Source organism: Cebus imitator, unplaced genomic scaffold (assembly GCF_001604975.1).
Source record: "Cebus imitator isolate Cc_AM_T3 unplaced genomic scaffold, Cebus_imitator-1.0 Scaffold136, whole genome shotgun sequence".
NCBI classification, from domain to species: Eukaryota; Metazoa; Chordata; class Mammalia; order Primates; family Cebidae; genus Cebus; species Cebus imitator.
The window spans coordinates 2,468,645-2,490,166 of NW_016107451.1; the positions used below are offsets into that span (position 1 = coordinate 2,468,645).

At 43.2% G+C, this 21,522-nt stretch overlaps 2 protein-coding genes across 6 annotated transcripts in view; one reads left to right on the forward strand and one right to left on the reverse strand.

Annotated features, from left to right (window-relative positions):
• Window positions 1–12,938: 12,938 nt before the first annotated feature.
• Window positions 12,939–21,522, reverse strand: part of CFAP57 (cilia and flagella associated protein 57) — an 84,472-nt gene continuing 75,888 nt past the window's right edge. For all 5 annotated transcript variants that reach the window (XM_017541742.2, XM_017541743.1, XM_037743169.1 and 2 more), the window contains one exon: window positions 12,939–13,319. In XM_017541742.2, coding sequence (XP_017397231.1) covers window positions 13,105–13,319 — 215 coding nt within the window. In that variant the 3' untranslated portion in view covers window positions 12,939–13,104. The remainder of the gene's footprint in view (window positions 13,320–21,522) is intronic.
• On the forward strand, window positions 19,819–20,330 carry LOC108313365 (60S ribosomal protein L23). The gene has a single exon (XM_017541748.2). The coding sequence runs from the start codon at window positions 19,865–19,867 to the stop codon at window positions 20,285–20,287; it is 423 nt and encodes a 140-aa protein (XP_017397237.1). The 5' UTR covers window positions 19,819–19,864; the 3' UTR covers window positions 20,288–20,330.

Below are 21,522 nucleotides of genomic sequence, written 5' to 3' on the forward strand. Positions count from 1 at the left end.
AAGATAGCATGAGCCACATATATAATTTAAACTTGTCGAAAAGTCACATTCAAAAATGAAAAAGAAACCCACAAGATTAGTACAGTTAAATTAATATATTTTATTTAATTCCAAAACACACTATACGTTGTTGAGCTATTTTACAGTTTATTTTGCACAGGGTATTTTATTTTTATTTTTAAAAATAGAGATGGGGGCCTTGCTCTATTTTCCAGGCAGTTCCCAAACTCCTGGATTCAACTGATTCTCCTGCCTTGGCTCCCCAAAGTGCAGAGATTACAGGCGTGAACCGAAAGTCTTGAAAATTTGGTGGCTAGTATTTTACACTTACAGTGCCTCTCATTTGTTCCAGCCACATTGCAAATGCCCAGGCACCACATCTGTCATGTGGCTGTGTCCTTACTGGATGGCACAGCTTTAGATGTCCTTCCCCTCCAAAAAGGTGAGGGCAGGCTGGATCGGAGGGTGGTTGGGAGGCGCAGGGTGGGGAGACAATGGGGTGGCATTGCAGGTGTTCATCCTGCCACTTTGCAGAGCATTATTATAAAGGTAGCCCCTTTATAATAAAGGGGCTTGACTCACAGGAGCAAGGGAGCCAGGGGCCCCACAGGGCTTGCTGGCTGCAGATTCCGCCTGCACACATCTGACCTTTACTTACCCACCCTGGTCCCCAGGAGGGTCCAGTCCCAGCCAGACCCATAGGCCAGCTGTTTCAGGCAGAGCTGCAGCAGGCGACCCATGACATTTTCCTCCCTTTTCCCCTTCCCTTGGGGATTTGAAGGGAATTTTTTGGATGGGAGAAAAAAAAACTAAAAGCTTCATCGGTATAAACATTGGGCAAGTTTCTGTTCTAGTTCTGGGTCTTATGAGGTAACGTGGAATCATGTGGAAAGGCAGGCTCCTCACAGGGCTGTTGAACTCTGTCCTCCAAGCAGAGGTTGTTGGGTTAGTAATTCACATGGACGAGTGAAGGTCAGGAGTAGGAGGTTGCTGCGTGCCTGGAGTGGAATGTGTGGATGAACCACCCGCAGATCCACGAGAAGGTGGGGAATGGGAGTCCTGTGGGAGAACGCAGAGGCAGTGGGGCTGTCTCCAGGCTTCTGCGCCGTGTTGCCAACACAGGCTGTTCTCAACCCAGTGGCTGTGATCCAGTCGGGAGGTGGAGAGCTCCTCCAGCTGCCCACCTTCCTCAGGGGAACAGAGCCCGCCCGTTGCCTTAAGGCCCTCTCTGGCTTAATTCCTGTTACCTCAGAGCCTCCTTACCCGCAGCTTCATCTGCCTGGAATGCTATGACCCACACAGCTCCCTCCCTCCCACCCTCCCTCCTTCAGGAATGTTCTCAAATGGCTTCTTCTCAGGGAGACCTCTTGGCCACCTTGTCTCAAATTGCAACCTCCCCAGTACTTCCTGTCCTCTGCCCTTATTTCTTTTATTTCCTTACGTTTCTCCTTAGCACTATCACTTTCTGACATGCTGTGGATCTTTCTTATCAATCTGGAATTTTATCTCCTAGATTGTAAGCTTCATGAAGGAAAGGTATTGTGTCTGTTCACTGTCCTATCCCTACCTCCTGGAATAGGACTGGCATAGAGTAGGTGTTCAATAAACATTTGTTGAATGAATGAGTGAATGAATGAATAGTAGAAAGAACACTGGATTTGGAGCTAGATTGATCTTGAAGGTTCAAGCCCCAGCTCTAGCTGTGAAATGGGAGAAAAACTGCTTAATCTCCGTGTGTCTCAGTCTCTTTCATTTGTAAGATGGGAATGACAGGACTTAGTTTATATAGTTGTAGAGGTATTAATTAGGCTGGGCCTGGTGGCTCTCAGCTGTAATCCCAGCACTTTGGGTAGCTGAGGTGGGTGGATCACTTGAGGTCAGGAGTTCAAGACCAATCTGGCCAACATGGTGAAACCCCATCTGTACTAAAAATACAAAACATTTGCCAGGTGCAGTGGCTCACGCCTGTAATCCCAGCTACTCAGGAGGCTAGGGCAGGATAATCGCTTGAACCCAGGAGGTGGAGTTTGCAGTGAGCCGAGATTGTGCCACTGCACTCCAGCCTGGGCAACAGAGCAAGATTCTGTCTTAAGAAACAACAACAAAAAAGAAATAATTCATTCAGCATCCACTGATCTTATCCCTCCTGTGGACCTGGTGTTGTGCAGGTGCTGGAGATACAGTGGTGAGTGGAGAGGCGCTGTTCCTGCTGTCCTGAGGGCAGTCTCAGGGGACAATGGACATAAGGCACAGCGCACCTACAGGCTTCCAATGCCTCTAGGCACCCACCCCCTTCTCAGTGAGTGATAGTTCCCCGAGATAGACATCTTTCCAAGTATTGGTCCCATTCACCATGACCATCCTCCTGCAAGGAAGAATCCCAGGAAGGAGGTCATGTTTTGTGACCCACCACTGTGGCTATAGTTGATTAGATAGAGCCTCAGACTCAAGCTGGGCTGAAAAAATTGTTTTTTGGCAATTTTGGCAATATAAAATTGGACTATTTCATTTTGGCTTAGGGGCTTCTACTAATGAGAGGTGCCAAGGTGCCCTCTGCCAGCGGAACTGGCAAGGGGAAGCTGGGCTGCCGAAAGGGGCAAGAATGAGAGAGAGAGGGACTCCAGGAGTGAACCAGGCCTTGATTCAAGTTCTCCTTGAGACCTGGTTGCATTTCTGTCTGGAGATTCCATGAGACACGCCTAGAGCCAGATAACAAATTCTCCTTTTTTGGCCGGGCACTGTGGTGTAAGCCTGTAATCTCAGCACTTTGCAAGGCTGAGGCAGGAGGATCATGTGAGGTCAGGAGTTTGAGACCAGCCTAGCCAACATGACAAAACTCTGCCCCTACTAAAAGTAGAAAAATTATCTGGGTGGTTACTCGGGAGGCTGAGGAAGGAGAATTGCTTGAACCCAGGAAGCCAGGGTTGCAGTGAGCCAGGATCACATGACTGCACTCCAGCCTAGGCAACAGAGGGAGACTCTGCCTCAAAAAAAAAAAAAAAAAAAAAATTCTTGCCAGGTGCAGTGGCTCATGCCTGTAATCCTAGCACTTTGGGAGGCCGAGGCGGGCCGATCATGATGTCAGGAGTTTGAGACTAGCCTGACCAACATGGTGAAACCCTGTCTACAAAAATACAAAAATTAGTTGGGCATGGTGGCCTATGCCTGTAATCCAAGCTAATTGGGAGGCTGAGGCAGGAGAATTGTTTGAACCTGGGGAAGCGGAGGTTGTAGTGAGCTGAGATTATGCCACTGCACTCTAGCCTGGGTGACAGAGCAGACGCCATCTCAAAAAACAAAACAAAAATTATCCTTTTTTGCTTAAACTGACTGGAGTTGGTTTCTGTTACTTAGAGCAGAAGAAGGACACCATTGTGCCTCTGTATAGAGCTAGAATCTCATAGCCCCACGTATAATATACTTAACAGGTTAATACATGGAGCAACTTCCCCAGTACTCCCAGTGCTTGTGGGGCTGTCTTCCAGCTTCCGCCATGCTCCTACTTCAGGCTATTCTTGAAACAGGCCCAATACTCCCATAGACTGTTCATTTGGATGAAAATAGAAATTGACCCTTCTGGTCTTAAAGCTTGAAACTTATATATATTTTAATCTGCATTCCTTCCTCAGGAAAGGATCTTCAGGCCTCTCAAAAAAGCATCAGAGAACTAAAACTCACCAGATCACCGCACCAGATGTCCCTTGGCCCCCTCCCTAGTTCTTGTTTTCTTACCCATTGTTACATTTCTTCCCTGCTATATAAACCCGCAGTTTTAGTCAGTCAGGGAGATGGATTTAGACTGAGATCTCATCTCTGCTGCAGCACCCGATTAAAGCCTTCTCCCTCGGCAATACTTGTCCTCTCAGTGATTAGCTTTCTCGGGGTGAGCAGCAGGACTTAGACCAAACCCCTGGGGTTTCCGTAATAAATTTTGGTTCCCTGACTGGGAACACATTGCTTGTGGTGGCTTGGCTGCTGTGGACTGGGAGTCTCAGAAGCCCTCCTAAGCAGCTGCCCACCTAGTTATGATTGGAGGCGAGTTTCTGTCTCCCTCTGGCCCTGCTACAGCCAGCCCCAACTTCATTCCTGATTGCTTTGGAAGAACTGCCTTTGAAATTTGACATCTGCACCCAGATATGTGAGTGTCCTTCGTGGGTCCATACAGCAGGATCTGCTCCTCTCAATTTGGGAAATTTTTAAAGGAATCTCCATTTGTAGGTGGAACAAGCCTACAATTAACTATTAACTACAGTGAATTTGTAGGGGGAACAAGCCCAACTGATGAGAGGGAAGCACCTTGACTGTTTCAGTATAGACACTCTTGGGGACTTGTTTGTAACTGTGTTGTGTCCCAGCAAGTGAATGTCTTTTTTGGGTACCAGACAGTGGGGTCAGCTCCTCTCAATTTGGGAAATTCCTTAAGAAATTTCCATTTGCAGGTTGATCAAGCCCAAACACAGAAGACAGGAAGCACCCTGACGGTTTCAGTTTGGACACTCTGGGGTTAGTTTGTTGCTGCAGGAGCTGGATAGCGTTCTGGTGATTGTGTGTGTTTGATACAGTCATGAGGAATTAGAATCCAGTTTGATAATCTTTTGCAATACTGTCTGGCCCCAATATTGTTTGGAACCTGGAGTTTGCTGTTGAATGGGAAAGTGGGATGGAGTTGCATGTGCCCAGGCTTTTGTGCTACTGTTCTAAGCAGAGTCAGGCCTGGTTAATATGTGATGTTTTCCTTTGGTGCTGTTTAGCCCCAGTGTTCTTTGCAGTCTGGGGAGGTTTGGCCTTTAAAAAATCAAACTGCCATGGAAACTGCTTTACCTAAAATTTTGGTTCACAGCCTTTGTTGGATTACTTATCAGGGCAAACAAAGTGGAATTGTGTAAAACTGGTGAGTTTGTATCACTATGGCATGGCTGAAGTTTCAAGGTAAAAAGCTACTGGATTTTCATTTGTGCGTGTGTCTACGTATCTAGATGTGTTCATTTGTATGTACAGTTATTGTTATATGTTGTGTTGGCTTATAAGAGTGCTCATAAATTAAGTAAATAAGTCTAAGCAATTTCCAAGTTCCTGTGACTTAAGTAAATGTTTACTAAACAAACTGGCTTTAAAATTATTCGTCAAATGAAAATAGAACTGTCTTCAGAATTGTCAGCATACATTTCTGTGTGGATTCTATATTTGTCTCTGCTAGACAGTTTGAGGTGTCAGGGTTTGGCACAGAAGGTTACAAAGCTATAAACCCAGCCCAAATAAAACACTCTATGCAATTTTTTTTATAAGTAAGACTAATGAATTCTGTTGGTGAAAACAGCTGAATTTCTTAGTTATTGGTTAAAATACCTAAGTTTTTAACTTGGAGACCCTTAAGCGAGCACCAGAAGTTCACTGGCTGTGAAAAAACTGGCTAGGTTGGGTGTGGTGGCTCATGCCAGCACTTTGGGAGGCCGAGGAAGGCAGATTACTTGAGGTCAGGAGTTCGAGACCAGCCTGGACAATATGGTGAAACCCCATCTCTACTGAAAATACAGACTAGCTGGGTGTGCTGGTGCATGCCTGTAATCTCAGCTACTTGGGAAGCTGAGACAGGAGAATCGCTTGAACCCAGGAGGCGAAGGTTGCAGTTAGTTGAGACCGTGCCACTGTACTTCAGCCTGGCCGACAGTGGGACTCTGTCTCAAAAAAAAAAAAAAAAAAGAAAGTTGAAGAAGCTTAGATAATAAAATATTCTTTAAAACCTGAATAAAATAGTCTTTATAACCTGATAGAGAATTGGAGAAGGCTGGGCATGGTGGCTCATGCCTGTAATCCCAGAACTTTGGGAGGCTGAGGTGGGCGGATCATGAGGTCAAGAGATCGAGACCATCCTGGCCAACATGGTGAAACCCCATCTCTACTAAAAATACAAAAAAATTAGCCGGGCATGGTGGCATGTGCCTGTGGTCCTAGCTACTAGGGTAGCAGAGGTGGAAGAGTCACTTGAACCCAGGAGGCGGAGGTTGCAGTGAGCCGAGATTGCACCACTGCACTCCAGCCTGGCGACAGAGCAAGTCTCTGTCTCAAAAAAAAAAAAAAGAATTGGAGAAATTTGGCCAATTAACATTTTCATAGTTAAAGCTCTAGGCTTGATGAAGATAAAATAATAAATATTATAAAGAAATATATTAGCAGTTTGGCAATTCTTTTTTAATACAGTTAAGCAGGAAGCCAGATTTAGTGTGGAGCCAAATCTCACATACCTGCCTGCATTGCTTCACACTATGTTTGCTGTTTTGCATGAGTAGTGCTGGTGCTGGAGGACTTACTGGTCATGTGCCTAGTGTTATTGATTGCACAGAATGTATGGGGTGTTATTAGTGGACTTATGGGTACTGAATTGTGTATCCAGAATAAAATATTTGTCACTTTTTTTTTTGTGGTGGGGGCTCTGGATAGCATGGTAGCCTCCAGGGTAGACTGAAAGGGGGAAACATTGGTGTCGGTTGCCTATTCATTTTTGCTTCTAATTTTCATTAGTTTGCTGTTTGTTCTGCTTTGGGTTTTGCTTGTGTATGTATATATGTATGAAACAATTTCTTTTATTTAAGTTTTTATTTGGTTCTGTGAATAGTTATTTTGTTTTCTGTGCATTTCTAGCAAGTCATCATTTGTTCTATTTATCTGGAATTCCTAGGCTACCTTTGCTGGGCCTGCAGGAATTGATGGAGCACACCAGCCTTTCGGAATTTGGTTGGTTTTGCTTGCCTCTGATGATCTACAGTTAAAAAATAAAAGACTAATTTTTTTTTTAAGCTCTGAACAGGAATAGTACATTATATATTTTGTTGTTTGGAGAGGTGGATGAGAGTGGAACTGTTTGAGTGATGTTTGTTTCCAGGGTGAGTCAACTGAATCAATAGTTTGGGTTGGTTTCAGATCATTTCCTTTGATGAAGAAAAACTGTGATATGGATACACAGGAAAGATTGGCCTTTCCTTAAAGAAATTACATTGATTAGAATTTCTCTCAAACAAATTTAAAGTGGCATTCGCTTGGATTAAGTAGTAATAAAAAGGGGATATTTTCTAGTGATTTGTTTTTTTTTTCACCTCAAGTTGTTTATCATTGATTGACCTTCATGTGTGTAACCTGAAAACAAAATATGTGCAGGTGCTGCACTGGTTTGGAGATTTTCGCAGTAAAAGTTACCTAATCAGTTGTCCGTCCTGTGTCTAGAATCCAGTCTTGGAAGTGTGATGATGTGCTTTTAAAATAGCTGTGTTTGTTCTTACTTTGTCCTTTTTTGTTGTATAGTATTTAAGTGAAAGGAGATTATTTCTCATATTGAATTTCCAAAACTGATATTTGCATTTACCATACTTCAATGATGAAGGAAAAAGTTAATCGTCTTAGTTTGGTAAGTTTGGCACTGGGCTTATCACATTTTTGATGTTGTGGGTCACAGTTCTGTCACTACAATACTAGCAATTAGACATAGGCAATGAGTAACCTAACTGCTTTAATACAGTGGTTTGAAGTGCTGCAGGCAGTTATTCCTAAATACCAAATCACAGTGTTTTAATTTATAACATGTTAGAGAAAATGATAGGATTTTCTGTAGTATAAATATCCTATTAACTAATCCTTATGCTGTTAAGTTGCAGGGCTTTGACTCTTGAGTCTGAAGAAGGCATCAACCCCTGATAAATTTTGAGCATTGATACCAGTCAAATCCTCAGGACAGTGATGCAAGGCCAGCGTCTGGGTCCATGTGTTGGAGTAACAGGGTTTTCTTGGAGTATTGATCTGCTCCTTAATAGAAAATTGGGACCAGGCATGGTGGCTCATGCCTGTAACTTCAGCACTTTGGGAGACCAAAGCAGTGGATCACTTGAGGTGAGGAGTTAGACCAGACTGGCCAGCATGGTAAAACTCTAATAAAAATACAAAAATTAGCTGGGCATGGTGTGTCTCATGCCTCCCAACTACCTGGGAGGCTGAGACGTGAGAATCTCTTGAACCCAGGAGGTGGAGGTTGCAGTGAACCAAGATGGTGCCCCACTGCACTCTTGAATGCAGGTTTCTGATAACTTTGGAGATTGTACCATTGGATTAAAGACAACTTTCAGGGCACTAATTGAAAGGGTGATGTGTTCATATCCCAGTATGAAACAGAGCAGGAGTTGATTGCATGGACTGAACTAATAAACAACTGAAATAATTTTTTAATGGCTTTTGTTGTTTGAAATATTTATGATTGTTTCCGTTTTTCAGAGTCTGGAGAATTTTTTTCTTTTGAGCTATTTATAGCCTTGAAATATACTTTAAGTGTTTTAAGTAGAGTATACTTTTATAAACAGAATCCAAAACACGTTTCTCTCTCTATGCCTGATTTCTCCAGAATTTGGAAACTATTTGTGAATATTCATAATTCATGGGAATGTGTTTGTTCGCATACATTTAATAAGAACCTGTTTTCTTTTGTAATGGGACACACTTGGAGGAACTGGTTATTTTCCCAGTGCTTGGACAGAAATGGCCTTGTGATAGGTTCCAGCAAAGTCAATTTCGGAGAGCTTATGTTGGCAATGATGCTTGCTGCACTTTGTACAGGTAATCAGGTCAAGTATATGGGACTGAAGCTTATTTTGGAGGTAGATTGGTCCCGCTGTGATTTGCCTTTGGTGGAAGTGGCAGACTGGAGAGAGAAAAATTGTGTTTCATAAGAAGAAAACTCTATATTAGATTAACCTTTGATTCCTCAGTGGCCACATGGTCACCCATGGTATGGAGCTGCCTACGACATCCCTCCTCAGCATGAGGCAGCCAGAAAGACTGACAGCTGGATTCCGCATGATTGAGCAGTTGATAAATAGAAAGGAAGTACTGAAACAGGCCCAATACTCCCATAGACTGTTCTTTGTAGGAACACAGAAATTGATCCTTCTGCTGTTAAAGCTTGAAACTTGTATTTGTTTTATCTGAGTTCCTTCCTCAGGAAAGGACCTTCAAAAAAGGTATCAGAGAACTGAAACTCACAAGATCACTGCACCAGATGCCTCCCTAGTCCTTGTTTTCCTACACATTGTTACATTTCTTCCCTGGTACATAAACCCCAAGTTTTAGTGAAGGAGATGGATTTGAGACTGAGCGCTCATCTCCTTGGCTGCAGCACCTGAGTAAAATCTTCTTCATAGGCAATATTTGTCCTCTCGGTGATTGGCTTTCTGTGTGGTGAGCAGCAGGACATAGACCAAACCTCAGGTGCTTCACTAACATTCTCATAGTCCCACTTACAATACACTTAATATGTTAATACATGCAGTAGGTGTTTCACACTAGTTCTTATTTGCAGCCTTTGCCAAATCCCACCGTGTGACACAAAGTAGATGAGAATACATACAAATTCTTGTATGCACTGGTCACAGTAGGTGATTAGGAATGCTAGTCCCTCCTGCTTCCAGGTACACAGAGCAGGCTTACTTCCTTGGAAATCTGCTTCCCAGCCTAGTTCAGCTCTGGGCAGTCTGGATGCATCTTAGGCATGCTTGAAGCGTAAGCAGGCCCTCGAACCTCCAGTGGTCTAGGAGAGCTTACCTCAATGGAGTTCAGAAAGAGTGAACTACATTCCTGGCCCTAAGATGCCTTCCCTTTTACTTCTCACTCCAAATCCAGAGCAATGATTATAAGGGGGTCCTGCCTGGGCACACAGATGTTCCCAGGCCCTTAGGTACCTCCTGGGATCAGCAGTGGCTGGCCATACTTTGTATAAGAAGCAGGACAGTGATGCTAGAATCTTTTGTAGGTCAAGCTTTTCAGTGTTGAGATAACAGGACTCCAGGAGACTCTCAGCTAGGTAGCTCACACTGCCTGGCCACAGCTGATGCCAAAACTTTAGAAGAAGGTGAGGGGGCCCAGTGAGGAATTCTGGAGGCTATTATACCAAAGTGGTACAGCACTCCCCAAAGGCACCAGCCATCACACCAGAATTGAATGAGTCCCTAGAGCTCAATGATGGACTGCAAGAGCAAGAGCGGAGTCTGTGTGCCAATGCCTGGGGTACCAGCAGGGGCCCTAAGGCTACTACAGGAGGGGGTGACTGTCAGGCCCACTCCAGCACTGAAGGGGTTGAAGCAGTAAACTAGAATAAAGAGATTCATGAAGGAGGAGGGGGCACCAGTGGGGTGAGTGCCTTCAGCTTCCCCATGGAGTCTGGATAGGCAAAGGAGAAGGAGGTCTCAGGTGCTGGAGAACCAATGCCTCCTGATGGGTGGATGTAGGAGAAAGCACTGTAGACAGAACATGGAGACATAAGCAAGATTGAACCTCTGGCCTTATATTTACTACTAAGAAGTCGTGTGTACCCCTGTGCAGCCGAGAAAACACCTTGTTGACTTGCTGGCCAAAGTGCCAGATTCTGCTAGGGTGAGGCTCTCCCTTGGCCCAGACTTCCTCCTCATCAACTGGACAGCATCCAGGCTTAGGTTAGCTTAGTCTGGGAGTTTCTACTCCTTTAACTTCCGATTTAGACTCTCAGGGTGTCAAGTTCCTGAAACCTTCACTTGGCCTACTGTGTTTTGTATGGGCGTCTCTCCAGTGCAGTGCATAAGAGCAGCACCTTTGGAGTCACTGGGCAGACTCGGCTGCAACCCCACCCCTGCCTTGTGACTACATGTCAGTCACTTTACTACTCTTTGGTTCTGATTTCCTTGTCTGGGAACCAAGGTCCATCTTGTACGTGAAATGTGACATCTCGATTCTAAGACATTTTGCAGTGGAAAAATCTATCACTTGAATGTTGATATGTCCTAGCTATTAAGGATTTCCTTCTGGTCTTCAGGGAAGCTCCAGTTTCTACTGCATTTTTCTTCTTCCAAGGCCTGTGCTCCATGCCCCTTGGCTTGGCTCTCACCAGCCCTTAAGTCTGTAGAGTTCATGTCTCTTCCTCCCCGCTGCCACCATCCTGGTCCCAAGCCACTGTCCCGTTTCACCTGGGCACCCACAACATCCTCTGTGTCCACTACTGGGTCCCTTAACCTGTAGAACTCTCCTAGCAGGAGAGACAGATATTAAGCAACTAAACAGCCATGTTACAGTGAGGATTATGAAGAAAAACGATGCGGTGGGTGCAGTTAGATGGGAGAGAGTCAAGGACGGCCTTTCTGAGGAAGTGACATTTAAGCCGAGACCTAAAGGACAAATAGAAGTCCACAAAGTGAGGTGTGGGGGCAAGAGCATTTCAGGCAGAGGCAACTGTATGTGGAAAGTGCTGAAGGCAGGAAAGACCTTGGCCTCTTGTAGGAACTGAAAGGAGGCCAGTGTGGCAAGAGCTTGGTGAGCAGTGGCAGTGACTCCCAGTGGCTTAGCATTGGCCTCTGGGTGGCCCGTAGCTTCTGTGTGCCTTCAAGGTCCTGCACAACCTGCCCCTGCTGGCCCCTCATCCCCCAATCTCATTTCAAGTCCATTTCTTCTGCAAAGGTGAAGCCAACATGCTAGTTTGGAGTGGAGACGTTTGGGTCCCATCATAATAATGTCATGGGCTGTCATCTTTGCAGCTGAACCTCTCTGGGGGTTGCCTGGATCCTTTTCTGCTCTCTGGATCTGGCTTCCCAGTGGGGCAAGGACATGTGAAGAACATGCCAGCATTGGGGAATGAGCTGGCTGCTGTGACAGGGTGCAGGCTGGGTGGGGGTTGTTGCTCAGTAGAGAGTCTCCTGCAGACCCTGTGGAGCCGTTTGCTCCATGGCCTTTGCCTGAATGCTCCTGCTACCCTAGCCTTTGGGAGATCTTGCCAAATGTGACTGCCAAGCCTCAGCTCTCTCTGTGAAAGTCAACCCATGAGCAGTGCCCAGAGTTTCAGTTAAGTGACTGGGGGAAGATGGGACAAGCCAGATTTCAGAGAGCCAGAGGTGACCAGCAGGGACCAGCAGGGACTGTGGGCTTAAACATTTCTTAGAGGGGTGTCTGGCCTCTGCAGATGGGAGAAGATGGGGACATTGGATTATAATCTTTTGCTCTTTAGTGCATAAGGGCTCTCTCTCTTGGTACCTGTGTGTGGCTGGGTCTCCTAGTATGGAGCCTGAGAGGAATAACTAGAGGGAGGAGTGCATCCCCTCCTACCCCAGAAATGGAGGAGCAGGGCAGGACCCTGCAGAACAAAGACGACGAGTCTAGAATGACATGGAGGCAACAGAAATGAGGGCAGAGCTCTGCTTACGGTCCCAAGAGCAGGGTCCACAGATAACATAAAACTTTGGGGAATTCTTGCAACACTTTCATGTCTGTTATTTTACTGTCATCTTTTCCCTTTTTACACAGATTAAAAAAAAAATCCTCAGAGACTGGGCACGGTGGCTCATGTCTGTAATCCCAGCATTTTGGGAGGCCAAGGTGGGTAGATCACTTGAGGTCAGGAGTTCCAGACTAGCCTAGCCAACATGGTGAAACCCTGTCTCTACTAAAAATACAAAAATTAGCTGGGTGTGGTGGCACACACCTGTAGTCCCAGCTACTCTGGAGACTGAGGCAGGAGAATCACTTGAACTTGGGAGGCAGAGGTTGCAGTGAGCCAAGACCATGCCATTGCACTCCAACCTGGGGGACACAGTGGGACTCCATCTCAAAAAAAATATATATATATACAAAAATAAAAAAATCCTCAGAAAGACTCGCTGCATTTCCTGAAGGAGACAGGAATGAGCAGAATTTGGTCCTGACTGAGTTGGCAGAGAAGAGTCCAGGTGAGGAGCAGCAGGCAGCTCCATCCTCAAGGCCTGGAAGAAAGGGTGGCAGGAAGCCAGCCCCAAGTCCAGTGTGATCTCTCAGTGCCAGGGAGTCCTATGCCCACATAGGGACAAGCAGAGGTGGCTTCGGGTGAGCTGGAGCCCCCTGTCCTCAGGCTTCCCTCTCTCCCTCTCCTGGCCTTGGTCCCTCAGCTAAGCAGTCATTAGACAAGGTGTGGGCAAATACCTTTATTCTGTGTCCCAAATTCCCCAGGGCAAGAGAAAGAGTTGGAGGGGTCAGTGCTGCAGGAACCATACAGACTGTAACCACAAGTCTGGCCTGGGGACAGACACACCATGTTTCTTCTGGCTGTGGCCGGAGATGGCTCACCAGAGGTGGTCAGTTGGTCTTCACCTCAAAGTCTGCCTCCGAGTTGGAGAGGGAAGGGAGCCGAACTGCAGTGAGGGTATGGAACCCTGGGACCTGCTCTTGCTCTTGGATCTGGTCTCTGAGGCGCTGGATTTCTAGGCGCTGCATTTCGATGATCCTCCCAGTTTCTTCTTTCTCATTCAACCTCGTGGTGGGAGCCGTGCTGGGCATGTCCTTGCTGGGTTCTGTGAGGGACAGAGCAGGACTCATGTGGGCCTGTCCACTGCACTGGTGTAGAGCCGATCCTCCCCTCCTCCCTCCCTGCTTCCTCAAACATTTATTGAGCACCTACTGTGGAGCAGACACTCAATCCCAGAGGCTAGAGGTACAGAGGCAAGCCATTTTGTCCATCTGTCTTGCAAAGAGACGGAGACGTGAAGTGATACACTTCAGAGTGATGAGTTGAATGCTGAGAACTACCCGAGCCCAGCCCCTCTCCTGAGCCCCCAGATCCGCCTGCACGGAGGTCCCTACCCGTAGAGGCTGCCCCTTCTCCTATTCCCCACATCCTAGGCAAGGTGGCACAATTCTGCTGACCTATGTTGGCTTCTGAACTGCCAGTCTTCCTCCCTGGGCAAAACCCCTGCTCCTGGAGAAAGATCCCTTCCTGCCCCTCCTGGTGTGTCCACTCACTAGTCCTTGAGGACTTTCTCCCCTGAGTCAACTTCCCTGTCTCAAGTGCTGGGGAATGGCAGTGTCCACCAGGGTCCACAGCTCACCCTTGTCCCACAAGGCTGAGCTCGCAGCATTAGTGACCTTGGCTTCCATGCCATGCCAGCACCCACTCCTGTGGCTTCCCCTCCCTCGCCACCTGGGTGCCATGGTTTGGGCCTTTCACTCTAGCACTGTCCTCCATTCTCTGACCACATCCGCTGTAACTGCTCTATGCGTGACACACATGGACTGAACCAAGACCCCCTCTTCCTGGACAACTCCATTTATTGCCTACCAAATCAGCTCATTTTAGATTCACTCCCTTTTCTGGCCCCAGTGAGTTTCTTCCTTCATCTTCCCAGCAGCACCCTCAGTTTTCTAGTTGCCTTGCCCTCCTGTCCCATGCGCTCTCCTTGGGATCCACTGGGCTTCCTGGATTTGATAAGTGACATCTTTCATCAGTTCTGGAAAAACTCTTGGCTGTTCCTTATTGTAATGTTGCCTCTCCTCTTTCTTTGTCAAACTTCAATTAGGCATACATTGCATTATCCCACTCTATCCTTGCTGTCTTTTACTATATCTTCATCTCTCTGGGCTGCAATCTGGGCAATTTATTCTTTTAGCTCACAAATTCCCCCTTCAGATGTGTCTAATCTACTGTTCAATCTGTCCATTGAGCTTCTAATTATAATAGTTTTCATTTCTAGAAGTATTATTTGGTTCTTTTTCAAATTTGCCTGTGTAGTTTTGGAAGACTTTTGCTTTTTTGTCTTATTTTTCAAATTCCTTTTTTATTTTTTCAGACATGAAATTTTCTTATTTTAATAATTGTACTAGCTATGAGTCTTTGTTGGTTTTATTCTGTAGTTTGACATTTTTGTTGATTTTCACTCCTGGTGGTTTATTTTCTCAAGTATTTATGACTTTTGATTATGAGCTTATGTTCCTCAGAACACTATCTATGGGAATTCTTTGAAGTCTATATATATATATTTTTTTTTTATACAAAGATGGGGTTTCACCATGATGGCCAGGCTGGTCGTGAACTCCTGACCTCAGGTGATCCACCCACCTCGGCCTCCCAAAGTGCTAGGATTACAGGCCACCGTGAAGCCTGTATTTAAGCTTTACTCCTCCAGAGAAAATGTGCATTGCTTCTGATTGGGGCCTAAGGGCACTATTACTGTGGTGTCCTTTTAAGGTAAATTTTCAGCTGAGATTGCCTGGAGGCACAAATCGAATGCAAATTCTAGGCTAAAACTTGTCTGAGTGGGGACTTTTGGTTAGAAATTCTCATGCAGAGATCTTGTCTCAAGTTTTTCTTTCCCTCATCCAGAGTCAAGATTGACGCAAACACTTTCTCACTTTCTCATCTATCTTCTTATGCAAGGTAAGCTTTCTCCTCTAGTCGACCTTTAGTTTCCTAATTCATTCTATTTTGCTTTGATTCTTTCTTTTTAAAAAAGATTATCTTTGTCAGTTTTCCCATATGCACAAAGGAAGAAAAATAAGAATGTGCCTGTAATAGAAAACTGAAAGGAAAGCATGCTTTTCCTAATATTTTCTTCATTTATTTATCAAAGTTATATATGCCTGTAGTCAACCCTCTAAGGCTTATTACAAATAACAGTTCTCTTGTTCTATATTTCACTCCATTTCTCAGAGGCAACAATTTCAATTATTTTGGCTAATTCTTTTGATATCTACTTCCACAGTCTGCTTTGATTAATGTGCTTACATTGCTTCTTTGACTTACCATTTTTTGGCATTATCTACTGATGTCTATCTAGAAAAGATGAGGATTTAGCTTTCCTTCAGCACCCTCCCCACCCCCACATACTTCCCATCCTTTCATCCTCCTAATCTTGAGATCAATAGTCAGAATTTAATTGTGATTTATATAACTGCTGGTGACAGTTGAGCCATGTAGTATACAATAATTCATTTCTCTTTTCCATACAATAATTTGTGTTCCTTAAAGTTAATAATTGCTTTGTTTTTTCATCTGTGAAATTTCTTATGTCCATACTGCCAATGAAACTGTCTCAATAGTCCCATAGACAGTTATTTTTGAATAAGCATAGAAATTGACCCTTCTGCTGTTAAAACTTGAAACCTGTATTTGTTTTATCTGAGTTTCTTCCTCAGGAAAGGACCTTCATGCCCCTCAAAAAAAAAGTGTCAAAAAACTGAAACTCACCAGATGGCCCCTGGTCCCTCCTTAGTTCTTGTTTTCTTACCCATTGTTACATTTCTTCCCTGCTATATAATCCACCCGTTTTAGTCAGTCAAGGAGATGGATTTGCGACTGAGCTCCCATCTCCTTGGCTGCAGCACCTGATTAAAGCCTTCTTCCTCGGCAATACTTGTCCTCTCAATGATTGGCTTTCTGTGCTGTGAGCAGCAGGACTTAAACCAAACTCCTGGTGTTTCAGTAATTTTGTTTCCCTAACCAGAAATGTCTTGCTTGTGGCAGCTTGGCTGCTGTGGGCTGGGAGTCTCAGAAGCCCTCCTAAGCAGCTGCCCACCCAATTATGACTGGAGGTAAGTTTCCGTCTCTCTCTGGCCCTGCCATAGCCAGCCCAAACTATGTTCCTGATTGCCTTAGAAGAACAGCCTTTGAAATTCAACATCTGCACCCAGATAGGTGAGTGTCCTTTGTGGGTTCAGAGAGCAGGATCTGCTCCTCTCAGTTTGGGAAATTTTTAAAGAAATTTCTATTTGTAGGTGGAACAAGCCCAACTGACTGAGAGGGAAGTACCCTGACTGTTTCAGTATGGACATTATTGGTGACTTGTTTGTAACTGTGTTGTGTCCTGGCAAGTCAGCATCTTTTTTGGGTACCAGACAGTGGGGTCAGCTCCTCTCAATTTGGGAAATTCCTTAAGGAATTTCCATTTGCAGGTTGATCAGCCTCAACCAGTGGAGAGAGGAAGCACCCTGACGGTTTCAGTTTGGACACTCTAGGGGTTTGTTTCTTGCTGCAGCAGTTGGATAGTTTTGGTGATTGTGTGAGTTTGATACAGTCATGGGAAATCAGAATTCAGCCAACTTGATATTCTTGTGCAATAATGTCTGGCACCAATACTGTTTGGAATCTGGAGTTTGCTGTTGAATGGGAAAGTGGGATGGAGCTGCATGTGCCCAGGCTTTTGTGCTGCTGTTCTAGGCAAAGTCAGGCCTGGTTAATATGTGATGTTTTCCTTTGGTGCTGTTTAGCCCCAGTGTTCTTTGTAGTCTGTGGAGGTTTGGCCCCTAAAAATCAAACTGCCATGGAAACTGCATTACTTAAAATTTTGGTTCACAGACTTCATTGGATTAACTATTGAGGCAAACAAAGTATAACCATGTAAAACCAGTGAGCTTGTATTGGTATTTCATGGCTAGAGTTCCAAGGTAAAAGCTATTAGATTTTCAATTGTTTGTGTGTCTACATGTCTAGATGTGTTTATTTGTATGAACACTCATTATTATATGTTGTGTCTACCAAATTGGCTTATAAGCAAAAGAGCACTCATATATTAAGTAAATAAGTCCAAGCAATTTTCAAGTTCGCGTGACTTAAGTAAACTTTTATCAAACAAGCTGGCTTTAAAATTATTGGTAAAATGAAAATAGAAATGTCTTCAGAATTGTCCGAATACGTTTCTGTTTGGGTTTTATATATGTCTTTGCTAGATATTTTGTTTCAGTGTTTGGGATAGAAGGTTATAAAGCTATTAACCTAGCAGAAACAAAATGATCTTGGTTTGTATGCCTTCTTTGACAGATGAGACTAATGTTGTTAGGTGAATCTTCTGAGTTATTGGCAAAAATACCTATGTGTTTAACTTTGAGGCTCTTATTTAGGTGAGCACCTGATGTTCACTGGCTATTAAGAAAATGGTTAACAAGGAAATAACTAACTTTATATGATCGTGCCTAATACCTCAGTTTTCAGAAGTAATCTAAAATGAAGAAACTGTATACATGTCAAAGGATAAACATTTTAGGTAAATTTTTTGTGCAATTTAAAATCTTAAAATTATTTTTGATGTTCATTGGCTAGCTGGGTCATTTCCAATTAAGAAAAAGTTTTGATATGGAGAAATATGTTTCTAAAAGTTGTGGAGTTGTTTTCTTCTATAAAATGCTCATATCTGATAGTTCAAGATTTCTTGCTTTTCAGGGTTTCACTAAAATTTAAGGTTATTAAGGATAAGAAGTATAGTTAACATATAATTCTGTATATAAAATGGGCCAAAATATATGTTATTAGCAAGATAAAAAATAATTTTGTCTAATTTAGAAGCTATCTAAATGTTAATTCAAATTATGGACTTAAAAATGGTTGTTTATGAAACAAGGTAGGGGAGAGAGATGTGAAGAAAGTTATGGATATGAAGATCTGTTTTTGGTAAGGAAGGTTATCAAGAAAAGATAATACATTTGTATGACAAAGAATTTTGTCTGATGAATTTTTTGTACTGGAGTAAAACGACTGGTTCTTTAAAGAAGAATGAAGAAGAAAATCTGGGACTGGATGGAAAGCCCAAGGATGTGATGCATGGTCTGTGTAAGTCACACATAGGAATTTTTTTGTTTTCTCTGCACTTACAGAGGAAATAGAAAGTTTAGATAATAAAATATTCTTTAAAACCTGATAGAGAATTGGAGAAATTTGGCTAACATTTTCATAAAGTTCTTAGTCTTGATGAAGGTAAAATAAGAAATATTGTAAAGACATGCATTGCCAGTTTGGTAACTGTTTTTTAATACAATTAAGCATGATGCCAGATTTAGGGTGGAGCCAAATCTCGCATACCTGCCTGCACTGCTTCACACTATGTTTGCTGTTACGCATGAATAGTGCTGGCACTGGAGTACTTACTGGTCATGTGCCTAGAGCGAATTTCTTGATTGCCCAGGATGTATGGGGATATTGGTGGACTTAAGGATATTGAATTGGGTATCAGAAATAAAATATTGATTGCGTGTTTTTTTGGAGCTCTGGGTAACATGGTAGTCTCCAGGGTAGACTGAGTTGGGGAAATGTTGGGGTTGGTTTCCTGTTTGTTTTGCTACTAATTTTTATTTGTTTGCTGTTTGTTTTCCTTTGTGTTTTGCTTGGATATGCGTTTGTATAAAACCATCCATGTTCTTTAGTTTCTAGTGGAAGGCTGTTATAAGTTCCAAACAGAAATAGTAGATTATACATTGTGTTGTTGGGCGAGTGGATGAAAGTGGAACTGTTCGAGTGGTGTTTGTTTCTAGTGTGAGTCACTTGAATAAACAGTTTGGATTGGTTTTAGATCTTTTCCTTTAATGAAGAAAAACTGTGATATGTGTACAAAGTTTTAATGTTCAGGAAACATTGGCCTTGTCCTTAAGGACATTATATTGACAAGAATTTCTCTCAAACTAATTTAAATTGGCATTCACTTGGATTAAGTAGTAATAAAAAACGGTGAGACTTTCTAGTGATGTTTAATCTCAAGCTGTGTATCACTGATGGGCCTTCATGTGTGTATTAGAAAATAAAATATGTGTAGGTTTTTAATACAATTAGGCATGATGCCAGATTTAGTGTGGAGTCAAATCTCACATACATGCCTGCATTGCTTGCATTGCTGCAAATCTCACAAACACTAGTCTGAAGATTTTGGTGGTGAAAGTTACCTACTCAGTTGTCTAGAAACCAATCTTGGAAATGTATGATGATGTGCATTTAGAATAGCTGAAAAGAGGGCCAGATGCAGTGGCTCACATCTGTAATCCTAGCACTTTGGGAGGCCAAGACAAGCGAATCACTTGAGTCCAATAGTTTGAGACCACCCTGGGCAATATGGCAAAGCCCTATCTCTACAAAAAATACAAAAATGAGCGGGGGTGGTGGTGCAAGCCAGTAGTCCTAGATACTGGGGAGGCTGAGGTGGGAGGACTGCCTGACCCTGGGAGGCAGAGGTTGCAGTGAGCTGAGATTGTACCACTGCACTCCAGCCTGGGTTACGCAGTGGGACCCTGTCTGAAAAAAAACCCCAAACCAAAAACAACAATAAAAAAACAAACAGCTTTTTCCTTCTTTCCGGTGTTCAAGATGTCGAAGCGAGGACGTGGTGGGTCCTCTGGTGCAAAATTCTGGATTTCCTTGGGTCTTCCGGTAGGAGCTGTGATCAACTGTGCTGACAACACAGGAGCCAAAAACCTGTATATCATCTCTGTGAAGGGGATCAAGGGACGGCTGAACAGACTTCCCGCTGCTGGTGTCGGTGACATGGTGATGGCCACAGTCAAGAAAGGCAAACCAGAGCTCAGAAAAAAGGTACATCCAGCAGTGGTCATTCGACAACGAAAGTCATACCGGAGAAAAGATGGCGTGTTTCTTTATTTTGAAGATAATGCAGGGGTCATAGTGAACAATAAAGGTGAGATGAAAGGTTCTGCCATTACAGGACCAGTAGCAAAGGAGTGTGCAGACCTGTGGCCCTGGATTGCATCCAATGCTGGCAGCATTGCATGATTCTCCAGTATATTTGTAAAAAATAAAAAACTTTAAAACCAAAAACAAACAAACAAAAAAACAGCTGAAAAGAAATTGTTTTGTGCTTGTTCTTACTTTGTCCTTGTTGTATAGTATATAAGTGAAAGGAGATTATTTCTCATATTGAATTTCCAAAATTGACATTTGCATTTAACATTTTTCAATAATGGAGAAAAAAGTTAGCTGTCTTCATGTGATAAGTTTGACATACAGCTTATGACATTTTCGATGCTCTTGGTGACAGTTCTGTCATTAGAATACTAGCAATTAGACATATGCAATGAATAATCTAACTACTTTAATACAGTAGTTTAAAGTGGGGCAGGCAGTAACTCCTAAACACCAAATTACACAGCTTTAATTGTAACATGTTAAACAGAATGAGAAAACTTTCTGTAGTATAAATATCCTATTAACTAATCCTTGTGCTGTTAAAGTTACAGGGCTTTGACTCTTCAGTCTGAAGAAGGCACCAATCCTTGCTAAATTTTGAGCATTGACACCAGTCGAATCCTTGTCTTCAGACTTGGGAGAAGGTGACACTCGAAATAAACTGCTTTCATGAGACACCGGGCCAGAAATTAAAATTACTCAATCCCTCTAGGCCCAGGGACTATCACAGAAGAGGTGGGTGTGTGAAATTGTAAGGGTTGATTTTGAGGATTAGATTAGATCAGATATTTTCTATAAATAAAACATTAATATAAAAAGGACAGTGATGCAAGGCCAGCATCTGGGCTCATATGTTGGAATAACAGGGTTTTCTTGGAGGATTGATCTGCTCTTTAACAGAAAATTGGAAAAGCATATAAAAAATTTATAGAAATCTTACCTTAGGGTCAAACTGATTAAAATTGGATAGATTTGTTTATAATATTTTATTAAAACCAGCTTTAACATTAGTAATATACGATACAGAATTAAGAGTTTGGTTTTCTCTTTTGAATAAGATTTTTTTTAATATTAAAAGATAAAATATTTTGTTTACCTTTTGAGTAAATTGCAAGGGAGAAAACGGGGGGGGGGGAAGGGACAGATTTAGTTGGCCTCATGCTGTCTTAAATATTAGGCCTTACTGTTTGGGAAACTGTTTCCTCTCTATCAAAGAGTAAATGTTTTTGTGTTATAATTTTGGTTACCAGAATCACTATTTTATAGTAACTTGTAATCCTATTTTGTGATATCAAGTGTGTGTGTGTGTTTTTTTTTTTTTT